Below are 14,473 nucleotides of genomic sequence, written 5' to 3' on the forward strand. Positions count from 1 at the left end.
CCTGTAACCCCATATAACCTTTTGGACACAAAGGGGCAATTTAGCATGGCCTGCACATCTTTATGACTGTGGGAGGAAACCGGAGCACCCGGAGAAAACCCACGCAGACATGGGGGAAAGTGCAAACTCCACACAGACAACCACCCACGGCCGGAATTGAGGCCGGGTTCCTGCAGCCGTGAGGCAGCAGTGCTAACCACTGTGCTACCCCTGATGTACTGTCTGGAGATCCACTTTGGCATAGCGTTAGGGCCTGCAAGGCCAGAAAATTAGGCACCAGTTAAATTGGCACGGGTGCGGGGCACAGTTTAGCGATAGGGGCTAGGGCATTGATCTGTATACATGTTTCCACATTAAACACCTGTGCACAATGTTACAACCGGCCTTGGTGCTCTGTTAGATGGGTGTGAGCGGTGGGCTGGTCTGGGCTGGCCGCAGAGGGGGACCGAGGACTTGGGGGTGGTTGGGGCCTGCTGCGTGATGTTGTGGAGGACGCAGCAGGCCACCACCGTGCGGGCAACCCTCCCAGCGCCAGACTGGCGGGCCTCTCCAAAACAGTCCAGGCACCTGAACCACATCTTCAGGATCCAAAGCACCGCTCGACCATGCCGTTGGTCGCGGAATGGGCATCGTGGTAGCGGGTCTCAGCATCGGTCTGTGGCCTCCAGAGGCGTCATCAGCCACGACAGCAGCCGGTAACTCCTATCCTGCCGCCCAGCCGGGGGGGGGGGGTTCTCGAAGAGGCCAAGAACCATCGGGTGTGCCAGGATGAAGGCGGCGTGCACACTGCCCGGTTATCGGGCGCAGATGTGCATCTGATGTCATCATCTGTCCTTGATTCTTCTTTTTAAAAATTTAAAAAAAAAATCTCCTTTTTCACATTTTCTCCCACATTTACATCCATCAACAATAAACAATAATCAGCAAGATATGTCAATCCCCATAATAACAACAATCCCATCTACCCACCAACCCCCAAACCTCAACCCGCATGTTTACATAAACAAATGACAAAAAGGAATCAGGGATTACCCGAGTCACTCTTAATCTTACACAGCTCCCCTCCTCCTCCTGCCCCTGCCCCTGCCCCCCCCCCCCCCCCCCCCCCCCCCCCCCCCCCCCCCCCACCACCCCCACACCACCCCAGGTCTCCAGCTCCTCCCGTCCACTGCCTCTTGTAAAACTCCTCCTCCCAACTTCGGTTCCTTCCCCCCAACTTTCCACCCCGGCTAGACCACTCGGAACGTGTTCTGCCAGGCTCCGATGGCCGCAGCCCCTCCCACACCTCACTCCCGTTCACTGGCCGGCTTAAACCGGCCAGTGTGGAGGCCCCTGCCCGGGTCCCTTTCCCCCTTGCCCGGCCCTAGGAAAGCCCAAAGATCCCCTTTTAGCACACAAACCCCACATATCCACCTACACCCCAAAGAACTCTCATTTCGAGTGAAAGTCCTGTCCCTTCCCTTGTCCAAATATATACCACATAGGTTCCTTTAGTCTCTGCACCCGCGCGCAGTGATACAAAAAAGAAGAAAATACAGTCATGAGGTTACATCGGCACATGGCCATTTCTCAATTTCTCAGTTCTGCCACAGTCCTTCTGCTTTCGCAAACTCCTCCGCTGCTTCCGCCGTTCCAAAATAAAAGTCCCTGAGCTTGTAAGTCACCCTCAGCTTCGCTGGATATACAATGCCGCACCGCACCTTGCTAATGTACAGTGCCCTCTTCACCCGGTTGAAGGCAGCCCACCTCCTTGCCAGCTCCACCATAAAGTCCTGGTATACACGTATACCAGCTCCAGCCCATTTCACCACCCACTTCTGCTTGGCCCAGCTCAGGACCTTCTCCTTCACCCTGTACCTACGGAAGCACAGAGTCACTGCCCTTGGCGGCTCACTCGCCTTTGGTACAGGCCTCCACGACCGATGAGTTCGATCCAGTTCATATCGGGAGGGATCCTCCCCCTCCCCCAATAGGTTTGCCAGCATCGCGGCAAAATACTCAGACGGCTTCGGTCCTTCAACTCCTTCGGGCAACCCCACAATCCTCAAATTCTGTCGCCTGGATCTGTTTTCCAGGTCTGCCATTTTTCCTCGCAGATCCTTGTTAGTATCCATCACCTTCTGCATCTCTTTCCCCATCGAGGCAAGTTGATCACCGTGCTGCAATAACGTCTCCTCCACTTCCTTCAGCGCCTCCCCTTGCTCTCGCATCTCCGCCACTGCGCTCGCCACCTCCGTCCTCACCAGGGAAACCGCCTCCTCCACCAGCACACTCATACCTCCCTCATCTCCTTCCTCACCGTCGCCATGCATTTCGCAATCTGCGCCAACTGCTTTTCAAATTCCGCAGTCATCACCTTAGTTATTTCTTCAGCCGTAAGCAGTGCGGCCTTCCCTGGTGCTCCAGCCTACATTTTCCTTGGTGACCTTTCCACTCCCCGAAGGACCTTCAGCTGTTTTTTTTTCCCGGCTGTTTTTTTGCTCACCCTCGACATTTTTCTTTGGGTTTTTTTTCCCTCCTGTGTCTTCACTGTGCCTCCTCCGTGCCTTCTCCCTGCTTCTGCCGCCTCCGTGGACCCTGGGACCGGGCTTAAACCCCCGAAAATGCCGTTCCTGAACGGGAGCCCTCCATTGTGCGGCCACCTCCCGCCCGCCGTCACCGGAAGTCGTCCTCTATTCTTCTTAACCAACACACTTCTTCTTTGGTGAAAATAATTCTCTGTACCTTTCCTGTTTCCTAATGTTCCCATTTTTAATTCTTGCCCACCGGGACTTGAATGTTTCACAACATTGGAAAATTTGCCTCAGTTGACAACACCAGCCCTCTTCATAAGTTTGTAGATTTTAATCTGTTTTTAAAATGTTGATATCTCCAACACACCCAGATGAGCTACAAAAATAAAATCGGTTCAAGGCACAATATGTTGGTTGAGAGGTCTCAAAAATTACCCCCTCAGTGGATTCCAATGTTCAATGCCTTCAATTAATGCAGAATAACAAAAGTCAAATAGGATTTTGGGAATTCCACAATTAAACAGTTTGTTGAGTACAAATCAAAGGTGGTCCCAATCAAAGACTAACAGGGCCCTGGTGTCAGGATCCTCCTGTTTATACCTGGTTTCCCTTTTGTGTTCCCTTTATTTTCTGTTTGCTTTTATAACTTTTGGGCCTGGACAGTTGCTGAGACTTATGCCTTTCAGATGGACTGCACTTTTAATTTTAAAACAAATCGGGACACTTCCTGGCAGATGTGCTAGTTAATCTGACCTCAGGATACCCCCCAGTGAGATGTGCTGCTTGGTTTGGTCCAATGATGATTCGCCTTGATGGACTTGGTTGGCAGTCAAACAGTTACTTTAAATTCCCGCGGCTTAACAGATCCTCGATGCTGATGGGTGATCGTTCCGGAATGTCCCTTATCTTGTGAGACTGGGTGTTTTTGCTTTCAGTTTTGATTTGAACTCAAGAGCTGAACAGAACTCTTTTAAATGTCTCTCCCGGAAAGGGTGGAACTCTCTCTCTAATACATCGGCTGGGGCTCACTCCAGGTAAAGCGGAACAGCCAGTGTTTTTTTATTTATCCAGCTTATAAGTGCTTAAAGCCTGAAGACAGCTGGAGGGAACTTTCCGGAATCCTTTGTAAAGTTATCAGATCACTCTTAGGCCTCGTGGAAGCTGCCTCGCTGATAATGTTTTTCTGGGACAAGCTGTTGGTCAGTCTGCTGAAGCTGGCAACTGAACAGACATGAAGTGCATCTTCCATGCGAAGGCCAATGCTAGCACAAGTTAAAGTGACTCACTAGAGTGGATCCCACAGCCCGAGAGTCCGGCTTGAATGTTTCAGCCAGAAGATCCAAACCAACTGGTGGTTTCAGCACTCCACATCCTGGGAAGATAACCGGCTACAATGATCTCAATGTCAGCAACAAGGACACTCATCTCTCTTCCGTCCATTTTAATCCCTATAATTTCACCCCTTTCCCTCTTGTGTGCGTGTGTCTTGTGTGTGTTTGGGTAGAGGGTGGGACGATAATGGAGGGGGGGGGGGTGGTGAAGTAATAGATTAGCTGGCCAATATTCTATTAACATTTTTTTAAATAAAAAGAGTACCCAATTCATTTTTTCCAATTAAGGGGCAATTTAGCATGACCAATCCACCTACCCGGCACATCTTTTGGGTTGTGGGGGTGAAACCCACGCAGACACGGGGAGAATGTGCAAACTCCACACGGACAGTGACCCAGAGCCAGGATTGAACCTGGGACCTCAGCGCTGTGAGGCAGCAGTGCTAACCACTGTGCCACCCTGCTGCCCAATATTCTATGATAATCATCGCATGTCTTATCTCCCTTGTTATTAAACTAAGTTAAAGACCCTACTGCACAGAGCTCCAGGAAACAAACAAACACGAGCGCACGCACACACTCACAAGCATACGCACAGGCTGTACAAGTACACACACCTGACTGTAAGAGTTAGGTGTCCCGTCACCACTTCCATCTTGTCCGTGTAGTTCAGTTAGCATTGGGTCCTAAAAATAACGAGAAACAATTAATAAAATTCCCCCTCCAACTTTATTCAGCTGATAGATATCACTCCCCCTTCCAGTTAGAGCAATCAGGTAACATCAGTCAGGTTTAAGACATGGTAGGAGATCCCAGACCCGTGCCATGCTCCTCATGTGCGATGTGAGTGTTCAGGGACACGTCCACTGTCCCTGGCTCCTTCAGATGCAAGAAGTATGTCCAGCTGCAACTCCTGTTCGACCGCTCTGGAGCTGCGAATGGACTCACTTTGGAGCATCCACGATGCGAAGAAGTCGTGGATAGCACGTTTAGCGAGTTGGTCACACCGCAGATAAAGAGTACTGAGGGAGATAGGAAATAGGTGACCATCAGGCAGAGGAAGAGTAGGAAGGCAGTGCAGGGGCCCCCTTCGGTCAACTCACTCCAAAACAGGTATACCGTTTTGGATACTGTTGGGGGAGATGGCTCACCAGGGGAAGGCAGCAGTAGCCAGGTTCATGGAACTGTGGTTGGCTCTACTGCGCAAGGGGGGCAGAAAAAAAAGAAGAGTGATAGAGCTATAGTGATAGGGGATTCGATTGTAATGGGAGTAGACAGGTGTTTCTGCGGATGCAAACGAGACTCCAGGAAGGTATGTTGCCACCCGGGTGCAAGTGTCCTGGATGTTTCAGAGCGGCTGCAGGACATTCTAAGGGGGGGGAAGGTGAACAGCCAGCTGTCGTGGTGCATATAGGCACAAACAATAAAAACCCGATGAGGTCCTACATGCTGAATTTAGGGAATTAGGAGATAAACTAAAAAGGTGGACCTCAAAGGTAGTTAAATTGGGATTGCTACCAGTGCAATGTGCTAGTCAGAGTAGGAATGACAGGATAGACAGGATGAATGCGTGGCTTGAGAGATGGTGCAGGAGGAAGGGATTCAGATTTTTGGGACATTGGAACCGGTTCTGGGGGAGGTGGGACCATTACAAATCGGACGGTCTACACCTAGGCAGGACCTGAACCAATGTCCTAGGGGGGTTGTTTGCTAGCGCTGTTGGGGAAGGTTTAAACTAATGTGGCAGGGGGATGGGAACCAATGCAGGAAGTCAGAGGGTAGTAAAGAGAAGATAGAAACAAAAGTCAGTAAGGGGAAAAGTGGTTGGCAGAAAAACAAGTTGAACTGCGTTTATTTCAATGCAAGAGGCCTAACGGGCAAGGCAGATGAACTCAGGGCATGGAGAGATACATGGGACTGGGATATTATAACTATTACTGAAACATGGCTAAGGGAGGGGCAGGACTGGCAGCTCAATGTTCCAGGATACAGATGCTATAGGAAAGATAGAACAGGAGGTAAGAGAGGAGGGGGAGTTGAGTTTTTGATTAGGGAAAGTAGCATGGCAGTACAGAGAGAGGATATGTCCGAGGGTTCGCTCAGAGTATATATGGGTAGAACTGAAAAATAAGAAGGGTGAGATCACTTTGATAGGACTGTACTATAGTCCCCAGCGGGATATTGAGGAGCAAATATGTAAAGAGATTACAGATAGCTGCAGGAAAAATAGAGTGGTAATAGTTGGGGACTTTAACTTTCCCAACAGTAACTTTGACAGTCATAGCACTAGGGGTTTGGATGGAGAGAAATTTGTTGAGTGTATTCAGGAAGAATTCCTCATTCAATATGTGGATGGTCCGACCAGAGAGGGGGCAAAACTTGACCTCCTCTTGGGGAATGAGGAAGGGCAGGGGACGGAAGTGTTAGTGAGGGATCACTTTGGGACCAGTGACCATAATTCCTTAGTTTTAAGATAGCTATGGAGAATGATAGTTCTGGCCCAAAAGTTAAAATTTTAAATTGGGGCAAGGCTAATTTCAAGGGTATTAGACAGGAACTTTCAAAAGTTGATTGGGGGTGCCTATTTGCAGGCAAAGTCACAGCTGCTAAGTGTGAATCTTTCAAAAGGGGTTAACTAGGGTTCAAGGTGAGCGCATTCCTCTTAGAGTGAAGAGAATGGCCCGTAGAAGGACGGAACCCTGGATGACTCGGGATATTGAGGCAATGGTCAAAAGGAAGGAGGCAAATGACATGCATATCAAATGGATCCCTTGAAGAGTATAGGGCTTGTCGGAGTAGAGTTAAGAGAGAAATCAGGAGGGCAAAAAGAGGACATGAGATTGTCTTGACAGATAAGGCAAAGGAAAATCCAAAGAGCTTTTACAGATACATTAAAGGTAAAAGGGTGACTAGGGGAGGGTAGGGCCTCTTAAGGATAAACAAGGTCATCTATGTGCAGGTCCACAAGGGATGGGAGAGGTCCTAAATGAACATTTCTCGTCAGTATTTACTGGTGAGAAAGGCACGAATGTGAGGGAAATTGGGGAAATAAGAAGTGATGTCTTGAGGAGTGCACATATTACAGAGAAGGAGATGCTGGAGGTATTAAAGCCCATCAAGATAGATAAATCCCCAGGACCTGATGAAATGTATCCCAGGACGTTGTGGGAGGCTAGGGAGGAAATTGCCGGCCCCCTAGCTGAGATATTTGAATCATCGGCAGCCACAGGAGAGGTGCCTAAAGATTAGAGGGTAGCAAATGTTGTGCCCTTGTTTATGAAGGGCTGTAGGGATAAGCCTGGGAACTACAGACCGGTTAGCCGTACATCTGTAGTGGGTGAATTGTCAGAAGTTATTCTGAGGGACAGGATCTACAGGCATTTAGATAGGCAAGGGCTAATTGGGGAAAGTCAGCATGGCTTTGTAAGGGGAAAGTCATATCTCACCAATTTGATTGAGTTTTTTGAAGGGGTAACCAGGAAGGTAGATGAGGACAGTGCAGTCAACGTTTTCTACATGGACTTTAGCAAGGCCTTTTACAAGGTACTGCATGATAGGTTGTTGCAAAAGGTTAGATCCCACAGAATCCAGGGTGAGGTAGCCAACTGGATACAAAATTGGCTTGGCAGCCGAAGCCAAAGGGTGGTTGTGGAGGGTTGTTTTTCAAACTGGAGGCCTGTGACCAGCGATGTGCCTCAGGGATCGGTGCTGGATCCACTTAAAAAAAAAAATATATTAATGATTTGGATGAGAATGTAGGAGGCATGGTTAGTAAGTTTGCAGATGACACCAAGATTGGTGGCATAGTGGACAGTGAAGAAGGTTATATAAGATTGCAATAGGATCTTGACCAATTGAGCCAGTGAGCCTTTGGCAGTTGGAGTTTAATTTGGATAAAAGTGAGGTGTTCAGTTCTGGTCACCCTATTATAGGAAGGATATTGTGAGACTAGAAAGATTACAGAAGAGATTTACGAGGATGCTACCAGGAATTGATGGTCTGAGCTATAAGGAGAGGCTGGATAGGCGGGACGTTATTCCCTGGAGCGTCGGAGGTTAGGGGTGATTTTATGGAAGTCTATAAAATAACGAGGGGCATAGATAAGGTAGATAGTCAACATCTTTTCCCAAAGGTAGAGGGGGCTAGAACTAGAGGGCATAGGTTTGAGGTGAGAGGGGAGAGGTACAAAAGAGACCAGAGGGGAAATTTCTTCACACAGAGGGTGGTGAGCATCTGGAACAAGCTGCTAGAGGCAGTGGTGGAGGCGGGTACAATTTAACAGTTAGACAGTTACATGGGCAGGATGGGTACAGAGGGATATGGGTCAAATGTGGTCAAGTGGTACTAGCTTAGTGATAGAAACTGGGCAGCATAGACAAGCTGGGCCAAAGAGCCTGTTTCCATGCTGAAAACATCTATGACTCTAGATATGGGGCTGGTTTAGCACAGTGGGCTAAACAGCTGGCCTGTGATGCAGAACAAGGCCAGCAGCGCAGGTTCAATTCCCGTACCGGCCTCCCCGAACAGGTGCCGGAATGTGGCGACTAGGGACTTTTCACAGTAACTTCATTGAATCCTACTTGTGACAATAAGCAATTATTATTATTACTATTATTATTAATGGAAACCAGCACAAAAGGTTAATAATATGCCGTCAAGTAAGGAACACTATGGTAGGTCCAGAACCCAGTGTGACCGGGTCAGCTACACATAATTGGGTAAAGGTGACACTGCTGCCTTGAAGATACTAAAGTCAGTGTTTTGCTTTGAAATCTTCATCGAGTCAGCAATTCCCAACATAGTTCAGAAGGAGGGAACGTTACCTTGGCTGGATTTTCATCGTACGTGGGCGTTCCCAGATCCATTTCAGCTTCGTGACCCACGCTCATGTCATCGCTGCCTGTATCCCACAACGGCGGGTCCCATTGTGTTTGCCTGAAGGAATACACAAGATGATTGAATGAGGTGGGATCGCAGGGCGTTCAGGGAAACGGATCCAGCACAGCAGGAGATTGTCGGGAACTCTTTGGCTCAACCCTGGTCCAGAGCACCGGGTGCAGTTCTGGTCAAACTACGCTGGAGTTTCCTGGCACTGGGGGGTGTGCATGTATAGGGCGATTTAAACATAACCGTGGAGCTATAGCAGAGGCTACAGGGACTGCTAATGTGAACTATGAGAAAAGGAGGATGAGTGGATACTTCACGGATTCTGGGGGTGCAGCCGATAATGTAAATAGCAACTACTGGTTTAACACAGCCAACACTTGTGCACAGAAGGATCTCAAAAACAGCAACATCTGGAATGTCTGTTTCGGTGATATTGGTTGAGGGATAAATGTTGGCCAGGCAGGGGACAGAATTTCAAAATAGTGCCGTGGGTACCTGAGCGGGCAGACAGAGCTTCTGTTAACGTTCCACCCAAAAGGCAGCATTCCTGACAGCGGCGTACTCCTGTACGGGAGTATCAGTCTAGCCTTTGTGCTCAAGCCTCTGGAATGGCAGAAGTGCTCCTATTGAGGAAAGCTAACAGACCAGCCTAATCTCTAGAGTTTTCTACCCATTGAGAAATGCCACAATTCTCTAACTGTTCACATCCACGTGTCCCAAATACCTCCTGCGTAGCTAAAGTGAATAACTACAAGATTTATTTTATATTCTTCCATGGGATGTATGCGGGGCTGACAAGGCCAGCATTTATTGTCCATCCCTAATTTACCCTTGAGCAAGGGCGGTGGATGAGCCACCTTCTTGAACCACTGCAGTTCATATGGCATTGGTACACCCACAGTACTGTCAGGGAGGGAGTTCCAGGATTTGGACCCAGTCACAGTGAAGGCATCCCTGCAAACACCTTTGGGTAAGGCTGGGATGGGAGAGGGAATATGAGAGCTTGGCATTTAGATAGAATTCCATAGAATTCCTACAGTGCAGGAGGTGGCCATTCAGGCCATCGAGTCTGCACCGGTCCTCAGAAAGAGCACCCTAGCTATCCGCCCTCCCCATCCCTGTAACCCCACTTAACCAGCACATCCTTTGGACACTAAGGGGCAATTTAACATGGCCAATCCACCTAACCTGCACATGTTTGGACTGTGGAAGGAAACCGGAGCAAGCCCACGCAGTTACGGAGAGAATGTGCAAACTCCACACAGAGTCATCCAAGGCCGGAATTGAACCCGGGTCTCTGGGTGCGGTGAGGCAGCAGTGTGCTCCAGAACCCAGATTCAACTCAGATGCTCCGTTCTTTCTGGTTAGTGAGTCAGTGACCACAGAAGTAATTCCTCTTCTTACCTCTTCTCAGCTGAACAGCTATAATCATGCCTTGCTTTGCATTTCAGTTTGTATCCCTTCTTCCAGCCCATTGGGATTAATAAGTGTGATGGGAATGGGCTGAGTTCCCACGAAAACTCACCTGGTTATCACATGGTAATAGTAAATCTTTCCCTCTGGGTCCCTGGCAGTCTTCCAGTTGCAGGGGAGGATAATAGTCTTCGGCTTTGGAGGGGACGGAGGCGGCAAGTCTAGAAGGCTATTGACAACAATCAGTTCTGGCTGGAGATTGAAGATACAGAAGTCATTAAAGAAAGAGGCACAATCCGAGGACAACCCATGTGGCATTGAAACTGTAAAAACCCGACGAAACAAGCTAAAGTAGAGTGTCTCTCGCCCACAAGGCCGAAACAGCTTACTCAGTAAGTGGCTGAATCAATACAGACCAAGAAGGCCCCAGGTCCACACAAAGAACAGCCACTTGTGCAAGAGTGCCCAACTACAGAGCGCCCAACAGGTCAACTCACAGGCATGAGCCAAGTCTTGAGGTGCTTTGGTGCCGGAGTGAAGGGGGAGGCAAAGAAAGGTCATTTGGCCTTTCGCAATCCATCTAATGCCTGTAAAATACTGTGATACATAACAATAAAACAAAGTTCTTTTATTCATTCTCAGAAGTGGGCATAGATGTCAAGGATGGCATTTATTCTCTGTCCCTAGCTATCCCAGGAAAATGGGGTTGGACCTTCTTTTTAAAGCAGTTTATTGCAACCAAGTGGCTAGATATTCCACTCGAGAGGGTGAATAAGAGTCAACCTCCAAAGTTAGTGTGACACTGGAGTCACATACAGGCCAGACCAGGCACGGACAGCAGATTTCTCTCAAGGATATCCGTGAATTAGTTGGGAGTTTTATGACGATCCAACATATTCATGGCCGCTTTTACTGATATCACTTTTGTTATTTCCAGATATATTAAAAACTGAATTCAAATTTTCAAACTGCTGTGTTAGGATTTGAAATTCTGCTCGCTGGATTACAAGTCCAGCTACATTGCTCTAAGCCTATTATAATTGGAGCCGTGCAGAGTTACTACGGCCGCTGATCAAATTATTTCAGCCAACTTAGTCCCAGAAAAATAAGTCAGCACGTACATGTTACAAACAGGGGGAACACTACCTGACAGATGGCCCCATTCCTTGCCTTGGGATGTAGATTGTCTCAGGTGTAAATGTCTGCCACATGCTACCTGCACTGCACTGTGAGCAATACTGGCTACATGTCGTTGGCTCAAGGATCTTTCTCCCAGAATTATGCGACGCTCACAGCCGGAAGGTGAAGTCATGCGATTGTTTCAAAGTCAAGCAACTATCTTATCTGTCCTGTAAACTTTTCTATAGAATCAGGGTCTGCGTCACAGAGAAACTGGGACCCCAGCAACATGCCTGCTTTAATTTTATCCTTAGATAAAAGTAAAGTCATCTTAGTCCCAGATGACCATAGGCTGCTTTCCACTTTGAGGGGGAGAGCTGACTGATGGCGGTTTAACCTGAGGTTCACCACACCTCATGCAAGGGGCAAAGTAGTCCCTTAGATCGAGCTTGTCTATATTTTGAGAAAGCAGGGTCTGTGGGCCCAAGCTAAAATTGCAGAGAAAAAGTTGATGTCTCCCAATCTCAAAAGATTCGGAATGAATTTTGGGGCAAATAAATTCAAAACCATCTTATCAATAAGTTCCTACATCTCTTTGATTCCGTTTTGTGGTGTTCAGTTCTGATGCAGGATCTCCAACTCAAACTTTACTTTTGTCTTTCTCTGTTCAGGTACCGACGGTCTTGCCCTGGATTTTATTTCCAATTCTCCAGTTTTTTCCCCTGCTTGGTGGAAGACTTTGTGGATTGAAGCTCTCCCCGCGTTTGACCTACAATCTTCTCTGACCACTTCAAAACAGATTAACGGGGCATTCATCTTGTGTCCTTGTGGAAAATGTGTGTATGTTTGCATTTGCCTGTGTGGACTTGATATGTTTGCTGTACATGCGTATGTCTGTGTGCATGGGGCTGCCTGTGTACACATGTATACAAGTGCCGCTGGGTGTCTGCACAGTCACAATCTGTCTCCATACATACGAGAGCCTACATAACAACAAGCCATCAAAAATGGGGCCCAGTTTGCTGATGATGGTGTTTTCAGATCAACAATCTTAGGATTCACATGCTATTTAAGAGTCTGACAGGCAATGTCCTTTCCTTGACTGAAATGAACTTTATGTCAGACAGTAGGGTGGTTAGTCCTACAGGACAGGGTTTTTTGTGTGTGTGGTGGTGTGTGTGTTGGGGGGGGGGGGGTGGTTTATGGACTCGCACACTCAAAGGGTGAGTGTTAATCCAGCGATTTAGAGGCAGATTTACGGCCTTGTCTCGCTGGGACTTTCTGGAAGGACTGAACCATGCACCCTTTGATTCAGAGACAGGAATATTACCAGTCAGTCAAAAGGCTCACTCAGAAAATATTGCGTCGCGCCTTCAGACATCTTGCTACTATGGTAGGCTGTGCATAGACATAAAGTTACAAATTTTAACGCAAGCGTTCGGCAGTAGTTCACAGCGGGTGGGTGTAGTGGTGGGCAGGAAGGGGAGAAGCAGGGAGGAGAATAATGGCATGACAAGAAGGATTGGCACAGGAGGTACCTGCTGTACAGTCTGCGGCTGCCCAGGTTGCTGGTAGGACGGGGCCGATGATGTCACGAGCATTCCCGCTGCCGGCTGGGCGACAGCACCCTGCGGGTGAGCCAGGAAACACTGCTGCCCCTGCGCGCATTCAGGACTCGACTGAGTGTAACTCTGCAATGAGCAAAGACATAAAGACAGAGGGGGGACACAGAAGAAGAGAGAGGGAGACACACACACAGACAATTGAAAGAAAGACTTGCATTCATATATTACCCCCCTCCCCCCCCCCCATCCCTAACTGCCACATGATATTGATTAATAAAAAATGAAAGGACTGTACCTGGACGATTTGCTGAGTAGCTGGTCCGTAAGGAGAGGATATACTGTAAACAGGCTGGCACGGCTGCCCCTGGTAATACATTGGCGCCGGCGGTTGTCCACTGGCATACTGCTGGTGCACTGCCAGTGTCTGCTGGTTCGGATCCCACATCCCGTAGCTTTGCCCAGTGGTTGGAGTGCCCGGCACTTGTATCACGGGTACGTTAGGGTCCTGGGGGATAACAACGGGAGTCGGAGCCAGGTACTGCTGGCCCTGGACATCCACCTGCGGTGACAGGTGCTGGACTGTAGAGTGACCCACTGGCATCGGCTCTGCCAACAGGGTCTGCGGATGCTCGTAGCCCATCTGTGATGGACACAAAGGCTCCACGTTGGGTGTCGGAAGGAGCACTTTACCAGCGTTGGGGTTGACCGGGTCAACATAAGTCTGCAGAGGGTAGCCCGGTGGGTAAGTGGCAAAGTTCTGGTGAGAGTTGCTGTAGGTTGCAGAGTCGTAAGGCACCTGCGAGCTGACACAAATTGGTTGTATCTGTTGCTGCTGCTGTTGTACCAAGTAGAGGTTCTGTTTCTGTGCCTCCCTTTGTGCTACTTCTTGTTCAAACAGCTTCCTCCGTTCCTCGGTGGACAGTTTACTCCTGGTTTTCTTCTTCTTAGCCGGTGTTGCGCCATCATACCTTTTTAGAATAAAAAAAAGGTAACATTACACAGTCGAGCAAAGTTTATAACTAACCATAAAACAAATACTTCTCCATAGCAACAGCTGAGGTCGGAGTTTCTTTCTCAACCAAACCTGCCCCATCACCTCATAAACTTAATGGTGCATTTCACATACAAATGAATTATTTTATTCTCAGGATGTGGTCAGCTATCCCGAGTGATTGTTTTTCACAACTAGGGTACTGCAAAGGGAATTAACTCCAGCCCTAGAACTCTGCCTTCCTCCAACTTGGGCTTCTTGTGCGTCATCCACTTCTGTTGCTCCACTGTTGGTGGCCATGCCTCCAGCAACCTAATTCCCAAGCTCTGGAATTCCCTCGCTAAGCTTCTATCACCTAATTTAAGCCGCTCTTTAAAATGTAACTCTTTGACTCGGTTTTTGGTCACCTCCCCCTGAACGGTTCCTCTTTTAATGTCAGTGTCAGTCTGATCACGCTTTGTGAAGCAAAGTTTTACAGTGATATAGGTGCTACATAAATGCAAGATGCTGTTCTAGTATGGAACCATAATCACATTTAAGCCCAGACCAGGTAGGGAAGATTATGTCCCTAAAGGACATCAGGAAATCAGTGGAGCCTTTACAAAGATCCAGAAATCTTAGACATAGAGTTTACAGTGCAGAAGGAGGCCATTC

The 14,473-nt window shown here is 48.3% G+C and overlaps 1 protein-coding gene across 1 annotated transcript in view; it reads right to left on the reverse strand.

Moving 5' to 3' along the window:
• The window catches only part of setd2 (SET domain containing 2, histone lysine methyltransferase), a 140,613-nt gene that overhangs the window by 22,437 nt on the left and 103,703 nt on the right, over positions 1-14,473 (reverse strand). Inside the window, 5 exon segments of the mRNA XM_072468146.1 lie at positions 4,462-4,530; positions 8,668-8,779; positions 10,257-10,396; positions 12,802-12,954; positions 13,124-13,796. Of these exon segments, the coding sequence (XP_072324247.1) occupies positions 4,462-4,530; positions 8,668-8,779; positions 10,257-10,396; positions 12,802-12,954; positions 13,124-13,796 (1,147 nt within the window).

The sequence above is a fragment of the Scyliorhinus torazame genome, chromosome 11, assembly GCF_047496885.1.
Source record: "Scyliorhinus torazame isolate Kashiwa2021f chromosome 11, sScyTor2.1, whole genome shotgun sequence".
In the NCBI taxonomy this organism is placed as follows: domain Eukaryota; kingdom Metazoa; phylum Chordata; class Chondrichthyes; order Carcharhiniformes; family Scyliorhinidae; genus Scyliorhinus; species Scyliorhinus torazame.